Source organism: Falco cherrug, chromosome 1 (assembly GCF_023634085.1).
Source record: "Falco cherrug isolate bFalChe1 chromosome 1, bFalChe1.pri, whole genome shotgun sequence".
Classification (NCBI taxonomy): Eukaryota; Metazoa; Chordata; class Aves; order Falconiformes; family Falconidae; genus Falco; species Falco cherrug.
Window position 1 is genome coordinate 78,496,681 of NC_073697.1, and position 15,084 is coordinate 78,511,764.

A 15,084-nucleotide genomic window follows, 5' to 3' on the forward strand; every position below is an offset into this window, starting at 1 on the left:
AAACCTTACTTCTTTAATTGGAGATTACAAATCTAAGAGACTTGGTGTTTGGTTTTTTCAGTGGAAAGAGAACACAAAAGGAACTTGGTATCAGAGCAAAATCATTACAAGGCGCAGCACTGCCAAAATTATTGCTAAAGACATCAACTTCAAAGGCAGCTAAAAAAAAAAAGAAAAGAAACAACAAATTCTAGCATATGGAAGTTTACTTTAATAGTAACAAAAGGAGCAAACAAACAAGAGAGGCCAAATATAAGGGGGTGTACCTTTCTTCCCTCTTTTTAAAACTGGAATTAAACTCTGTCTCTTAAATCTTTTAAAAATTACACAATCGTAAATCTAAAGGAAAAAGCATTGTCTAAATTGTGACTGTTTTCAAATTAAACTCTGGGGGAAATAATTATTCTACTATTACTAGTGATGGCAGCACATATTGTTTTCAAATATGTTACATTAAGAATAAGTTTTGTTGTCTGGGAGAGCACATCCCATTTGTATTGGAGTTCATTCCGCTCCCTTGCTCCTACAGCATTATGCATACAGTGCCCCCCTCCCCCTCAGAAACCCACAGACACATTAAATTATTTGGGATTTTCAAAATCCCGAGAACCTGAACACACACACACACACACACCCCCGCAAAGAACAAGTTGTGGCTGATTTCATTGCAGCTTATGTTTCTAAGCTCCCTGCATGCTTGTGCAACAACAGCTTTTCTGAAAAGACCCTCCCGGTGCCCCACAAGTTGTGCAGCCATCAACTGGCACAATGTTGTTGTATACTATTACCATATGGCAGCATTTTACATTTACTTTGCACAGGCTTACAGGTCTACACAACACAGAGCAGACAGGAATTACCAGGTTTGGTCATTTTTAAAATCTGGTGTTACTGAATTTTGTGCTCTGAGGTTAAACAGCCAGTCTTCAATTTGAGCAATTTCATCCCCAGCCTTTTGCACCATGAACCAGAGACTAGAACCTGATGGGGCTCCACACCCTGACCAACCCTTGCTGTACTAATGGTCCTAAAAAGCCACCCCAGAACCACACTGGAGTAACTACAAGTGCAAACACAACATGCCCCAGGAACACTGAAGTGCTTTCAGTGATCTCATTTCTCGAAACACTGTAAAATCAAATTCTTTGTGATGCCTTCATGAGCAAGAGTAACAGCACAGCACACAAAACACTCAAAACTGGAACCAACCTGCTGAGAACTGAGCAAGCGCCGAGTTGGTACATTCAGGTTACTGCGCCTTCCCCCAAATGTAAACTGCAAATTTTAGGATTTACATTGTGTTGTTAAATTCTTGAGATTAACATATTTTCTAACAGTACACCAAAAACCCTATCTATACATCATGCACTTATAGTACAACATACAGCGTAAGCATTACAGAGCGATAATCCTTGTCTCAAAGAGCTTAATCTCCTCCATTTGGGAGCTTCTAAGACAATCAAAAATCTTTTCCAAAAAGAATGACAGACACATTTTATTGAGTTCATGCCCATGTAAGTGCACATCAATCCTACAGAAATGTCATTAAGCATCATAGCGATAAAAGTACCAAACTGAAATGTATCCATAAAATCAGCTAGTTAATAAAATTGTGGGATTTCTTACAGAATCAAACTGCATAAATGCCCAAGGCAACAGCCTATCAAAAGATCAATAATGTATCCCTAAGTAAAAATAATTAGGTGCCTATACCTATGGAGAATACTTAATATGTAACCCCATTTGTGTACAGAAGCACAGATAAAGATATCAATGTATCTGTAACTGATAACATGTTGTCTATAAGAAAACATAGCTTTTAAAAATGATAGGTCTGTTACCAATGGAGTCACACAGCAGGACGACACTTGGGAGAGAAGGCTTTGGTAAATCCTAACGCTGGTCTGTCTGGACTGAATTCAAAGCACCTACAAAACATAGCAGGAAAAACTGTGTGTAGGATAAAACTGTATTTACTGGGGTTTTTACACATTTGAAAACAAAAGGTCACGTAGAAAGTAATGTCTCAGAGGCCAAGTGCAGTTGTCTCCAGCAGTTTCTCTGACTGGCAAGATACATCCAGTTCCTTGGAGACTGCATGAAAACATATGTGTTTGTTTATAACTGTTAAAAAACCAGGGCATACACAAGTTGTTTGTCTCGCATGTGTTTAGTCAGACATCAGTTAAAAAACTGCCCTTCCTGTTACCCCTTCCCCAGTACCAGATGTAGGCACCAGCCAGTGGAAGTGGAGCAGACATAAGCATGAGGACTTAATTGTCTGCATGAGGGAAGTCGCTGGGGACAGGGAGGGAGAAGCAGAGACAAAAACATTTACACAAGGTCAGTGCAGGGGACCCAGAGAACTGTCAAGGCTGAGAGTTAGTGGGTTTGCTTCTACTACAGCCAACAGTGTTGGTACTGCAACAGTTTCATGCTTAAAGCAGTGAGCACAAGTAAATAGGCATGGCAGCATCCCAATTTTTATTTTAAGTCATATCCAGCAGGAAATGGAGCTAGTAAGGTCTGGCATAAATGTAACACTTGTTTCTGTTTAGTGCAAAGGAAAGAGACAGAATCTAGAGCTGCATCTCTAATGCCATACTTACAGAACAAAACCTCACTTCTAAACAAAGCACCATTTCAAAGTCCAGAGATTTGCTCCATCTGGAATGACTCACATTGTCAATGGGAAGCTTGTGGAAGTGAGGAAATCGGCACAGAAAAGGGCTGTAACAGAAGCACTGTCCCTGAACACACGTTCTGCTAACACTCACTGTCAGATGCTACAATGAAGAGTGAGGCTTTGGGCTGTCAAGTTTACCCACATTAAGGGAAGCCTAGTGAAAACCTCTGCACTACTGAATTTAAATGGGACTGAGCGAGGAACAAGAATTTACTTCATACACAGCACAATTCCATCAGCAATCCACCTACTTTGGTATGTAGTTCCTGCATCTACTGTGAAAATCCTAACCAAGTCATTATCAAGAGGAATCAGCAGAGATTTTACATCCAAACACAGCCAGCCAGCACACCAGGTCCTTATAAACATCCCTTCTGCATCAGCAGTTATTTACTATCTTATATATTATATAGCAAAATAACACTGACAGTTACTCATTTGGTCATGTATGTGTTAGATAGGATACAACTGTTGAATCTGCTGCAATTTTTGTATATAAAATTTTGTATATAAAATTATACATACAAATTTATATAGGAGAGCAGTTCAGTGAGAACAAAAGGTGAGAAGTATTTGCACATTTCTGTTGCAATGCTAAATACACCACCACTGGACATGTCTTCCAGACATGACATAAATCCCTTGCAATTCAACATTGACCAGGGATTTCACCCAAGTGCCAGTGAAATTAAAAAGCTCCTGATTTTGTGCAGCTTCTTACAGTCTCAAAGAGCTTAGAACTGATTGAATGAACTGTGATTTATAAATAGTATTTTAAAAATCTATTACTCCTCCTAAAATAAATGCCTTTTTACATAGATTAGTAAACTTTCTTCACAGACTGAGAGCAAGGATAGTATTTTCTATCAATTATATGAAATGTGCACTTTCTTCTACTGTATCTAACAAACAAGGCTTTATTTTATATTTTCACTAGTGTCACATTTCTGCATTTGCCATTCAGAAGAATAGCTATTGGCCAAATGCTTTTTTTTTTCCTCCTCGAGCTAACAAGAGTAAGTACTGGACAAGGGAGAGGTGATACAACAGACATGTGAAATCACAAGTAGTCAGGACCAACCATCCCCCGTCTCCAGGTTCAAAGGAAAGGGGAGATTCCTCACGGAGCAAGCAGCTGATGAGCACACCCTTTGCCACAGTACACTGTGTGTATGTTTCACAGAACAAAATCCATTCAGGGTTACAAATACATAGAAACTCTACCTTGCTTGGGATGTCTCTAAGCTGAAAACAGTTGAACACCGAGAATCCATGAGGGAAAGATTCACGTTTGCCCTGTTCTAATACTCATGCAGGGCATATGCTTTTAGCGCCTATGAGAAAATGGATATAGGGCTAGATGGGATATTGGTCCAACACAACACAGACAGGCTCTTAGGTGGAACACCTGTGCCAAGTGAGTGTGTGATACTTTCCCAAAGTGTTTGTTAGCTCACATCTGCACCTCTGTACTGTTGACACCTGCAGCAGGATTTGGATAATCAGTGGGACAGACACCCCCGTTCCTTGCTACAGCAGTGTTCATATTACTTACCATTTTACACCGAATGTAGAGTAGGGATTGCTCAGACTATCATTCTCTCTATCATTATCAAACTATCATTAACTGTGTGTGTAAGTTTCTTCAAGCTATCTACATGCATGTTGAAGCCCATAAAGCTTCTGACTAGGTTCTAAATTAAACTCATGCATTTTAAAAGAGAAATGCAGACCCTGTAAATCATTGACTTTTTTTCAGCATGCAATTAGAAGTCTGTTTTCAAGAACGAATTGCGCAGCGAAGTAAAATAAAAAGGCTCGTTCTGCCGTGGGTCAATCTGTTTGCATAGTGAGCTGGAACTTAAAGATTCCCAACTCATCTATTTCCCAGTACTTTAAAGCCTTCCAGGAAAGGCTGAGCCTTCTGCTGACCCAGCAATTTATGAAAATCTATACAGATGATAAACTGACATTAATATTTGATAAATGAACAGACAGGCCATAACCAACCATTTGCAGCTTTATTAATAATTTGCTCAAGTGTATTATAAGACAACTGCTGAAGTCAGCTCCTTGTATGAAGGTGAACACCAGCAAAACCACTACATTTCTGAATTGGAAGGCCTTCCATCTAAAATAGTTCACCATCATTACTCCAGAAGGTCAGTAGCTATAAATGAATGCTTGCTGGACACTTAACTGATTACTCCTTGTGCTACAGAACTCTCCAAAACTAGCAGCCAAAGGTATTCAAGGACTCTGCCACTGGTGATCAGAGTAGGTTTTTAGCTAATATTTTAATAGAGATTTCTGCAATATAAAGCATGTTATTAAGACTACTTAGTATCGTCACTCCTCCTCCACTACCCCAAAGCTAGGGATACATCTAATTTCTCTACTACCACCTTTATCATGCATATCCCTTTTCTCATCATGGCTATAGACCAAAGTGTGCAGACAATTTCAGACTTAGCCATGCATAAGCCTTCACGCTTTCCCTCTTCCCAGACCCAGCTTGCTGACGACAGTTAAGACTCCCCCAAGAACTGGGGGAAGAAGGTCCTTTTCTGCATCAATTTGAGAAATGTTTTTGTTCTCAAAATTTCACATAATTTTTAATCCTCAAATAAAAGCCAAGTATTTCCATGTCAATGTTTGCGATGTTTCAATGTTTCGTATGTTCTCCAAGCGGTGTGTTCAGTTAACAAACAGCTGTAGATTCAGTACATGAGTGGGGGAATTACTTGCCTCCAGAGATCTGTTTTTTGCCGGTAGCGGACAATGAAAATTTAACACTTCCCACATTTAAAAGTCACTACAAACTAAGAGCAGCAGAAGTCCCAGGCTTCTACCTCCCATTTCTCACATCCTTGCATTTTCAGGATCACAGCTGGTTACATCCACAAAGCACCCATTCACTGTTGGATGCTGGCACTGAAAGGACTGCATCAAGGAACAGACTCATTCTTATAAACATTTTAGTTATTAAATGGAATGGTTTTCCTATTATTAAAAAGCTAGAAGGGCACCATAATCAGAATTCTTCAGCAAAAGTAGAAATCCTATTCATTTATAATTAAAGTTTTCTGGTGGGTTTTTTTTCCATTTTTCCCCTTCATGCAATCAGCTCAGCACTGCAATCAGAACACTACTGCACAGATTCAAAGAGACATTTATTAACCTCTGAGCCCAGACTATCCTGCTTCTAAAGCCATATATTAGTAGATTACAAAAAGTTGTACATAGCCATGAAAAGTGATTAGCTACAAAGCTATCATAATCTACTGAGAATCTACTAAATGGCTTTTGGAGTGCAAAGGGATGTTTGTTGTGAATTTAGAAAGAAATAACTACAAAATCATACACCTAACAGATAAAGGATGACATGTTAACTGCTTTTAGACTCAGTAAAATAACAGTAGCAATTGGATGAACAAACAGTTTTGCATTATAGTTATAGGTTAGGTGTTGAATTTCTCTGCTGTAACTGTAGTTCAGTCTGCAGTTTGGTCTTCCTGTTGTCAACTGTACTAGTTTTAAAACACAGTAGCAATCTAAGCCAACAACCAAAATCTGTGTTTTCTGCAGCAGACTTCTTTAAATTGGATGCAGTGAAAATTACACCTGGAAAGCTCAGGAAGCCAACAAAGGAATGCATGCCCTGATCTCTTCTAGCTTCTTTTTGTCTTACCTCTAACTAGGATGAACTTGATTTTATAGCTCTTTATAACTTATGTGAGCCTAGTTTGCTGGCTTCATTTCTGGTTTCAGTAATTGTAATATGGACTAAATGATCCAGGACCAAAACCGTTAGAGAAAGGACTGTCCTTTTAGCTCCTTGCTTCAACATTCAGGGAAAGAAAAGGAAGAGAAATACAGTCTGCAGCCAATGCTGCCACCTGCTCAGCAGCTCACTGACAGGTTACAGTCTCAAGTCTCCATCCCTCACAGCAGGGATGCACCTGCCATGCCTTTCTGTCCTCCTAGTTTTCTTTTTCCTTTTTCAGAAAGCCGAGAAAAATTAGGAAAACATACACGTTAAAATGTCTTTTCTAGAACTCTCCCATTCTCATCCAACCTCTGGGAAATGTGTATTTCAAGTAAGAATGAACAACTTCTCTCAAATACACGAAGTACTTTAAAAAAGTCCTCAAAATCCATGCATTCTGCTTGCATATATTATACCTTTAAATATCATTTTCTAAAACCCCACAGGTTTATTATTCCGTAATACTATAGGTTAGCTTTAACAGCTTTAAACAAAATCTTTCTTTGCTGTCATTGCATTTACACCCCCACCCCCCACCCAATCTCAGCATAAGAAAGTCTGTTACTTTTAAATAAAAAGAACTGAGGAGCTCTAACCAGTGAGCTAAAACACCCTCCTTAATGGACCAGAAAAGTACAAGTTCTCCTAACAGCGGAATGCATATTAGTGTTTATCATTTGACAGATAACATGCATTCTTCCTTTTCCTCTGTTCCGTCAGAGATGACTCTAAAGCCAACAAACATTTATTTTCTAATAAACCATAAAAGCAAATAAATTCAGTAAAAAACAACTGACATGACTATCACTAATTCATGACAATTGATGTTCTGTTCAAGATGCAATTACAGGTACGTAACTCGTTATACTTTTCATAAGAATGCATGTGGCAGTATAAAATGAATGACATTTATGCCACAGAGTACCTTACAATCTGTCAGCACACCCTGACAGTAGAAGCAAGTTTAACTTACAAACCCCAAACATATACAGAATATACTATGCTGTATAACACAAAATTAATACCTTCATGAAGTTCAAAACACAAGTTCAGCTGAGAGCTGCCACAGTCACCAGGTCTCTTGCTAACTATAAGCTCTGCACTGCCCAGTAGGGGCGAAATACTCTTTCATGCGGGAGTCCCCAGAGGATACGAAACAGAATGGGGTGTTTCCACCTCATCAAAGTAAAAGGTGCAACAAAGAAAACTGATGTCAGCCTGACATGCCAAATTATTTCCCTTTAGATCAAGTTTTAGCCTGCTCCATGAAAGACACAAGAGAAGGGTGCATCATATACTGCTGCTTCAGCTAGAAGACTGAAAATCCTGACAAACCTAGCAACTCAGTACTATAATTTTGAGACACGTTGTAATAAAGAGGACTGTCACAACGAGTATTAAGAAGCACTGCAACCACCTAAAAAAGCTTGAAAATAAAATCTGCAGTCACAGTTAAATCTATGTTACCAAGGCAGGTCTATAGCAGAGCTTTATTCCTTAATTCATTCATAGGATTAAGAGAATGGCTCAGAAGAGAGACACTTTGTCACACTCCTCACTCTTAGGCCACAGAGGTGCAATCGTCACAGACGTATGCATCAGCAGATGCTAAATCCACCGGAAACTGCCAAGCTGACACCAAAGAGTGCAGAAATAGGGCATAATCATCACCATCACTCAATAGTCCACAGGCATTTGTAATCACATTGGTCTTTGAGAATGGGATGAAAGGTATAGTAAGTAAAACAGGAGAAAGCCCAAGGTGCTCTCACTCATTCCTCCATCTTACCGCCTTTCTAGGTCACACTAGGTCTCCAGGAAACAGATTTATATTCAAGTTCATGATTCAAGTTCATCACAATAATTGAACAAGAAATATCCACGAGGCCAGCGACCACTCAAAAATAATGCACCATACCTCTACATGAAGAGACAAGAATGCCAATACATCTACCAAACCCAAAGCATTATTAAACCTTCTGTTGACATCACACAAAGAGTGCTACTGCTACTTCCATGTTTGTTAATGCACTACAGTTTCTCCCCAACCGCATTCACCTTTTCCTCCCTGTGCCTGTATCTTTTTTAGTTTTCTTCTTTTTAATCATCCCACTAGTAAAGCTTAAATTTTAACACAGGTGTATCTATAACAACCAATAATAAACCAGAAATTCAGTATCCAAAAATGGACAAAAATATGATAAACACTGTAGTGTCTTCAAAAATCTACTTACGTGTTTCACTGCATACTTTTGCTCTGCTTTCTAATGTTTGATAACCCATTGCTTTCCCTTTACCCCATTTAGACTTGCCCCTATTTGTCTGCTCAGATTTCTGATCTCCACCTGCGTTATCCTCCCCAATGGCACAATCATCATATTGGCACATTTCTTTCTTATATTAGCTGATGCAAGCACATTCCACTTATTTTTCAGGAGGCGGATTCAGCCTTACTAGTCAATCTGCACTGAAAGGGAAAGCCTTTTGTCAACACAGAAAAGCCCATACATATGCCTGGAATCAAGCAGCATTTCCAGAAGTGGCTGAAAACTTGGTCTTCTAAGTGCATAATCAATTCCTCCAACCACTGAATTCCTGAGGAGCAGGAGAAAGGACTAAAAGACAGACTTACATGCAAGTTGATACACTTCATAGATCTAGCCCACATCATGGGCTAGATTTGTGAAGAGTAAGTAGGGGGGAAACAAAGATAGCCTAAATAATAATCACAGCAGGAGTAAAAGAACTCCCAGGAAGAAAGAAATCTCTTATTACCAACATGCAGTCAAGAACACAAGGGAATAAATCACCTGGTATCTGGCAGTTGGGCAGAGCTACAGCAAAGCACTAGGGCAGAAAGCTGCAGACATGCTACAGCACCGCAAGCTACCAGGCTGCTAAGAGGGCTTTACCATCAGTCAGATTCTACCATCCACATTGTTTCTCCAGAGGCCAGCCCCCAACACTGCCCCTCCTCCACCCAGCCCCCTCTCCTACACTCCTCAGGGCTATTTAACTACTTAGAGGGAACGAGCTACAGCTGCATATGGTCCATGTCAACCAACCCACTGCCTTCGAGGCAAGGCCACAGCTGCATGTTATCAATGCTCATCAGCCCACTGCCCTCATGCCTCTACACAGACTTACAACCTATGAAGTGATGGTCTGTCACCAGCTGGTCCCCAAGCAAAGGTTACTAATGAACAAGACTTCAGTGATGCGCTATTGCAAGAGCCCCTCTGCTTGCAGAAGGGAAAGACGGGAAGCTTTAGAAGACTTCCAGCTACTATGACTGTGACCCAAACATAAAAAGGAGCACCAATGATTATCACAAATAGGTGATGAACACCCACAGTCCTCTTCTGCTGTCCCTCGGGTTGCAGAGCAGAGGAAGCTAAGTGACTTCAGTAGTCTCCTGCAGTGTCTTGGTTCATTTTCGGTTCTTGAGGAGCAGCAATAGCACGGCCTGTGGCTATCTCCTTTTCATGCTAGCTTTTAAGTTCAAGCGCCATTATCAGAGACAGGACTCATACCACAGACCCTGAAAAATGGCTTGGCCAAAACCAAAACCGTTTTCTTCATTCTTACCACTAGCTGCAACTCCTAGAGCAACATAAATGAAGCTGCCTGGTTTATGATAGCTCTTCCTGCTCACAGTGGTTGAGTAGAAGGAAAATAGGGGGAAAGAGGATAATTTTAAAAGGTGGGTACATTTAAAGCTTAAAAGGTGGGTACATTTAAAGCTTAAAAGGTGGGTACATTTAAAGCTTAAAAGGTGGGTACATTTAAAGCTTAAAAGGTGGGTACATTTAAAGCTTAAGCCTATTATACAATGCACTATGAAACCTGAACATCACTATGATGACCCAGGATTAACCTGCAAGTAGGAACACCACCTTCCTGCCCCGGCAGTTCATGGGATGCTCATCTGCACGTGTCTCTGATGCCTCATTCTCGGTCACCTTTGGCTTTAATATGCCACGTTTGATCCATCAGGCACCAGGACCTAACTATTTCATTCTACACTCTGAACAGGATTACGGCAGCATGGTGATGCTTTCAAAATTCAGTACACCACGGGTGATACCCACAGTGCCTCACACCTTTGAACTGCTCGAAAATTTGCACTATTAATACATCAAAGCCTACAAGAAAAAAAAATAATAATAAAAGCACAATCAGAGGTAATTTTCTTTAAAACGCTTCAGGAACCCTTTAGGGTGCTTCTGATTAAATCAAAAGCAAAAAGCGCCTGTTCGTTACGCCCAGCCGCGGCAGGGGGCTGTGGCCGTGCACCCCGACGGCTCCTGTCCCGCCGCCGTTCAGCACCACGGACGCCGACGGCGCGTCCCCGGGCCCGCGCCCACCTGCGGCAGTGGGACCCCCCCTCCTCCCCGGAGAAAAACAACTTTTTAAATTACGTTATTAACTTTCTCCCGGCCTTTTCCTGGGGCGCCAGTGCGTTTTTTTCCCCAGGGGCTGGAGGTCACAGAAAGGGCAGTGATGGAATTTTCTTGTCAGTTTGGGATATGAAATAAAAAGCTCCATGAGCTCAACCCTCCCAAACTTTTTATAGCTTGATTTTCATTACAGCTGTACATTTCAAGTTCAGAGTGCAAATTAAAAAAAAAAACACAAACAAAAAAAACCCCAAAAAACCTACCAAACAAACACCAAGAGAGGAAAATGCTTTTTGTTGAAATAAACTGGTCTTAGACCATTGATCATCATCAATGATTCCTGATTTTAAAAGACAAATAAAGTAGGCCATGCAGAGATAAAGATAAAATTATTTTTCTTTAAAAGTACTGAGAAAACACATTGCAACTCTCCATACGTCTCCTCTTTAAGCACGTTTTCCTCCAGACTCATGTAAAGTACCACCTCTGAAATGCTTGTACCTTCACCTAAGGACCTACCGCTGTGACTGTCCTGCGGGTGGAAAAGACTTTGCCCGGTTCACGGTTCCAAAACGTCCTGCCAAGCCAAAAGCTGCAGGGCTGGCAGCCCCCGGGCCCACCAAGCCCCCACTCCACGCACTCCCAAAGAGTAACGGGCTTTTCGATGGACAAGGAGAACATTTCTCGGGTTGGCACCGACAGGTTTCTGCGAAGGCAGCGTGCATTGCTTCTCACCGTGAGCTGGGAGCCCTGGACATACCGCCAGGCCCCGAAGGAACTCCTGCCCCCCGGGCACGGTGCGGCCCTCGGCTCCCCCTCAGCGGCTCCCCCCTGCCCTCGGGGGTCCCGCTCCCCATCCCCAGGGGGACACCCCACAGGCAGTTCCTCTGGGCGTTCGGGAGAGCCGCACCCGGCCCTCGCCGATGAGCTGACCCTCCGCGCCCGTTACCGCGCCTCACGTTCTCTGGGCCGAGGAACGCGTCTGCGAGGCCACCGGCGCTACCGGCGGCGCTCCGGCGCTCCCCGGCCGCGCCACGCCGCACGGCCCTAAGGCCCGGTGCCGCTCCGCGCCGGCCGCCCTGCGCTCGCCGGGCTCTCGCCGGTGGGTGCGGGCGGGGGGAGGGCGGCGGGCCGCGGGGGGGGGCTCACCTGCAGGAGGCAGCGGCCGGGCGCGGCGTGCTCGGGCAGGCGGCCGCGGTAGACCTGGCGCTCGAAGCGGGGCTCGTTGTCGTTGGCGTCCTCGACGCGGACGCTGAGGCGGCAGGCGGCGGCGCGCGGCGGGCGCCCGCCGTCGCGCGCCACCACGCGCAGCTCCAGCGCCGCCTGCCGCTCCCGGTCCAGGCGGGCGCGCGTGCTGACGGCGCCGCTGCGCGCGTCGATGCGCAGCAGGGCCAGGGCGGCCGGGTCGCCCTCCAGCGCGTACCGCACCTCGGCGTTGGGCGAGCCCGGCTCGTCGGCGTCGGAGGCGCTGAGGCGGAGCACGGCGGTGCCGGGGGAGGCGGCCTCGGAGACGGCGGCGCGGTAGTGGGGCTGCGCGAAGGCGGGCGCCTCGTCGTTGATGTCGGCGACGCGCAGCAGCAGCGGCTCCTCAGCGGAGAGCGGCGGCGCGCCGCCGTCCGTGGCCACCAGCCGCAGCTCGTAGAGGTCGCGGCTCTCGCGGTCCAGCGGCCCCGCCACGCAGAGGAAGAAGACGCCGGCGCCGGCCGGCCGGAGCGCGAAGGCGCCGTCGCCGCCCAGCAGGGCCAGCGCGATGCCGCCGCCGCCCTCCGCCCCGCCGCCCTCGTCGGCGTCCGAGACGGAGACGCGGGCCACGTAGTCGCCGGGCCGCGCCCCCTCGGAGACCCGCGGGCCGCCGCTCTCGGTGAGGTAGAGCAGGCGGATGGCGGGGCGGTTGTCGTTCACGTCCAGCACGGCCACGGAGACGAGCGCGCTGGAGACCTCGGGCTGGGCGCCGCCGTCCCGCGCCTCCACGACCAGGCGGTGCAGGGCCCGCGCCTCGCGGTCCAGCGGGCGGCGGAGGCGCAGCACGCCGCTGCGCTCCTCCACCGCGAAGTAGCCGTCGGGGTCGCTCTGCCGGCGGTTGATGGCGTAGCGCACCTCGCCGTTGGCGCCCAGGTCGGGGTCGGTGGCCCGCAGGCGGCAGACGGCCGTGCCCGGCGGCGCGTCCTCCCGCAGCCGCGCCCGGTACTCGCCGCGGCTGAAGGCGGGCGCGTTGTCGTTCTCGTCCAGCACCCGCACCCACACCCGCAGGCGGCCGCTGCGCCGCGGGCTGCCGCCGTCCCACGCCTCCACCACCAGCCGGTGCACCTCCGCTCGCTCGCGGTCCAGCCGCCGCAGCAGCACCAGCTCCAGCGGCTCCGGCCGCCCGTAGCGCAGCTGGAAGAGCGGCGGCTCCCCCGCCGCGCCGCCCTCCTCCAGCAGCGCGTAGCCCTGCGTGCCGAAGCGGCCGGCGTCGGGGTCGCGGGCGGCCGGCAGGCGGAAGGCGGTGCCGGGCGGGCTGAGCTCGGAGACGTTGAGCTGCAGCCGGTCCCGCGGGAAGCGCGGCGGGTGGTCGTTCACGTCGGTGACCGCGATCTCCACCTGCACCACCTCGCCGCGCAGCGTAGCCGCCGCGAAGCTGTAGCGCGCCCGCCGCTCCCGGTCCAGCCGCCGCGCCGTGCGGATGATGCCCGTCTCCGGCTGGACGTGGAAGTCCGCCAGCACCGCCGACTCGCCGCTGCCCTCCGACAGCAGGAAGCCCCCCGGCGGCCCCGCGCCCTCCGGCAGCCCGGCGCGGATGTCCCCCACCAGCGTCTCGGCCGGCAGCCCCTCGTCCACCGCCAGGCTGAGGTTATACACCGGCGCCGCTCCGCCGCCGCCCGCCGCGCACAGCCACAGCGGCACCAGCAGCGCCAGCGCCCGCCCCGTCGGGGGACCGCCGCCTCGCCCGCCCCTGCACCTGCCGCCCCGCAGCCGCCCCGCCATGCCCCGCCGCTAAGCCGGCATCGCGGGCAGCCCGCACCGCGCCGCGCCGCTCCCCGGCAGGTGGCTTCGCCCCGCCGCCTCGGGAGGCAATCCCAGCCGCCGCCGCCGGTGCTGGGAAGGACAAGCCTGTGCGAGGGGGCGGGGAGGGCGGCTCCCCTCCGCCACCGCCCCGCGCAGCCCCCGCCCCGCCGCCCCCCGCTGCCCCCCGCCGCCCCCGCCGCGCTGCCGGGGCTGGCGTCCCCCGCGGGCGCAGTGTGCACGGGCACGTCGCTGCTCTGCGGCCGCCCTGAGCCCGGAGAGGTCTTCACCGACACCGATTCCTCGGGGGGCGGGGGGGGGCATGGCGGGAGGGGATCAGCTGCCTTAGCTGGGATGGGGGAAAGCGGTGGCTGGCGCACGGGCTGCCTCTGGTTGCGGAGGCATGCCTCGGGAAGGACGAGAATTTAAATGAGCCAGAAATTTGCAAGGATAAACGGGTTTGCTCAGTTCAGCAAGGATTTTTCTTGCCTTAATATTCTGGTCCTCGTTTTCCGCGAAAAGGCTTGCTCGTTATCCTAGCATTAGGTCAGTAAATAGCGCTCAGCGCAGCAGGGAAACATTTACCAGAAATAAGCTGTAAGTAGAAACTTCCATCTGCTTCAGTGAGAGCGGTATTGCCTGCCTTTCTCACTGTTCCTGACTCCCGTATCTAGCTGGGAGTGGTCTAAGAATGAATTAGTGTTTCTTCAGTGACACTGAGAATATACAGCATCATATAAATGCTAAGTAGCAGGCATCCATCTTTCCATGAAAGCTAAGTACAATGCTTCAACAGTTACCAGTCTCTTGCTGCTCCCACTGGTCCTTTACCAAATTTAATTTCAACATTCTGGCAAGAGTTGGGTCAGCGAAAAGTAAATTCACTCTGGGACAGATAAGTAAAACCAGGGCAAAGACAATAAAGTGGCAGGAGGAGTTACTGCAGCTCCGTCCTCCCCTACCAAGGGCACTTGGCAGGGCAGCTGTTCTGCTGGTGGCCACTTTGCGAAGTTTGTTTATTGCAAAGTTGCTCCAAGTTGCAGAAAAGCCACCCAAGCACTGCTGCCAGAGCAGCCATTCCCCGAGGAGGGGACAAAGCTGCTGCAACAGCCCTTGATGTATCCGGGCAGTGAAGGAGAAGGGGAAGAGAAGCGAGTGGTTTTTCCAACACTGTCGGGACCCGACAGTTCTGCATATCCAGGTGAGAGGAAGAATTAGGTTCTAAAGTAAGTCCAGAAGCCTTGGTG

At 47.8% G+C, this 15,084-nt stretch overlaps 1 protein-coding gene across 1 annotated transcript; it reads right to left on the reverse strand.

Moving 5' to 3' along the window:
- Positions 1-11,792: 11,792 nt before the first annotated feature.
- LOC129735278 (protocadherin-23-like) lies at positions 11,793-13,906 on the reverse strand. The gene has a single exon (XM_055700964.1). It carries the CDS (start codon positions 13,817-13,819, stop codon positions 11,903-11,905), a length of 1,917 nt encoding a protein of 638 aa, XP_055556939.1. The 5' UTR covers positions 13,820-13,906; the 3' UTR covers positions 11,793-11,902.
- Between the last annotated feature and the right edge of the window lie 1,178 nt (positions 13,907-15,084).

Excerpts from the sequence above, each read along its gene's own strand:
- LOC129735278 (XM_055700964.1), bottom strand. The coding sequence starts at position 13,819 with ATGGCGGGGCGGCTGCGGGGCGGCAGGTGCAGGGGCGGGCGAGGCGGC.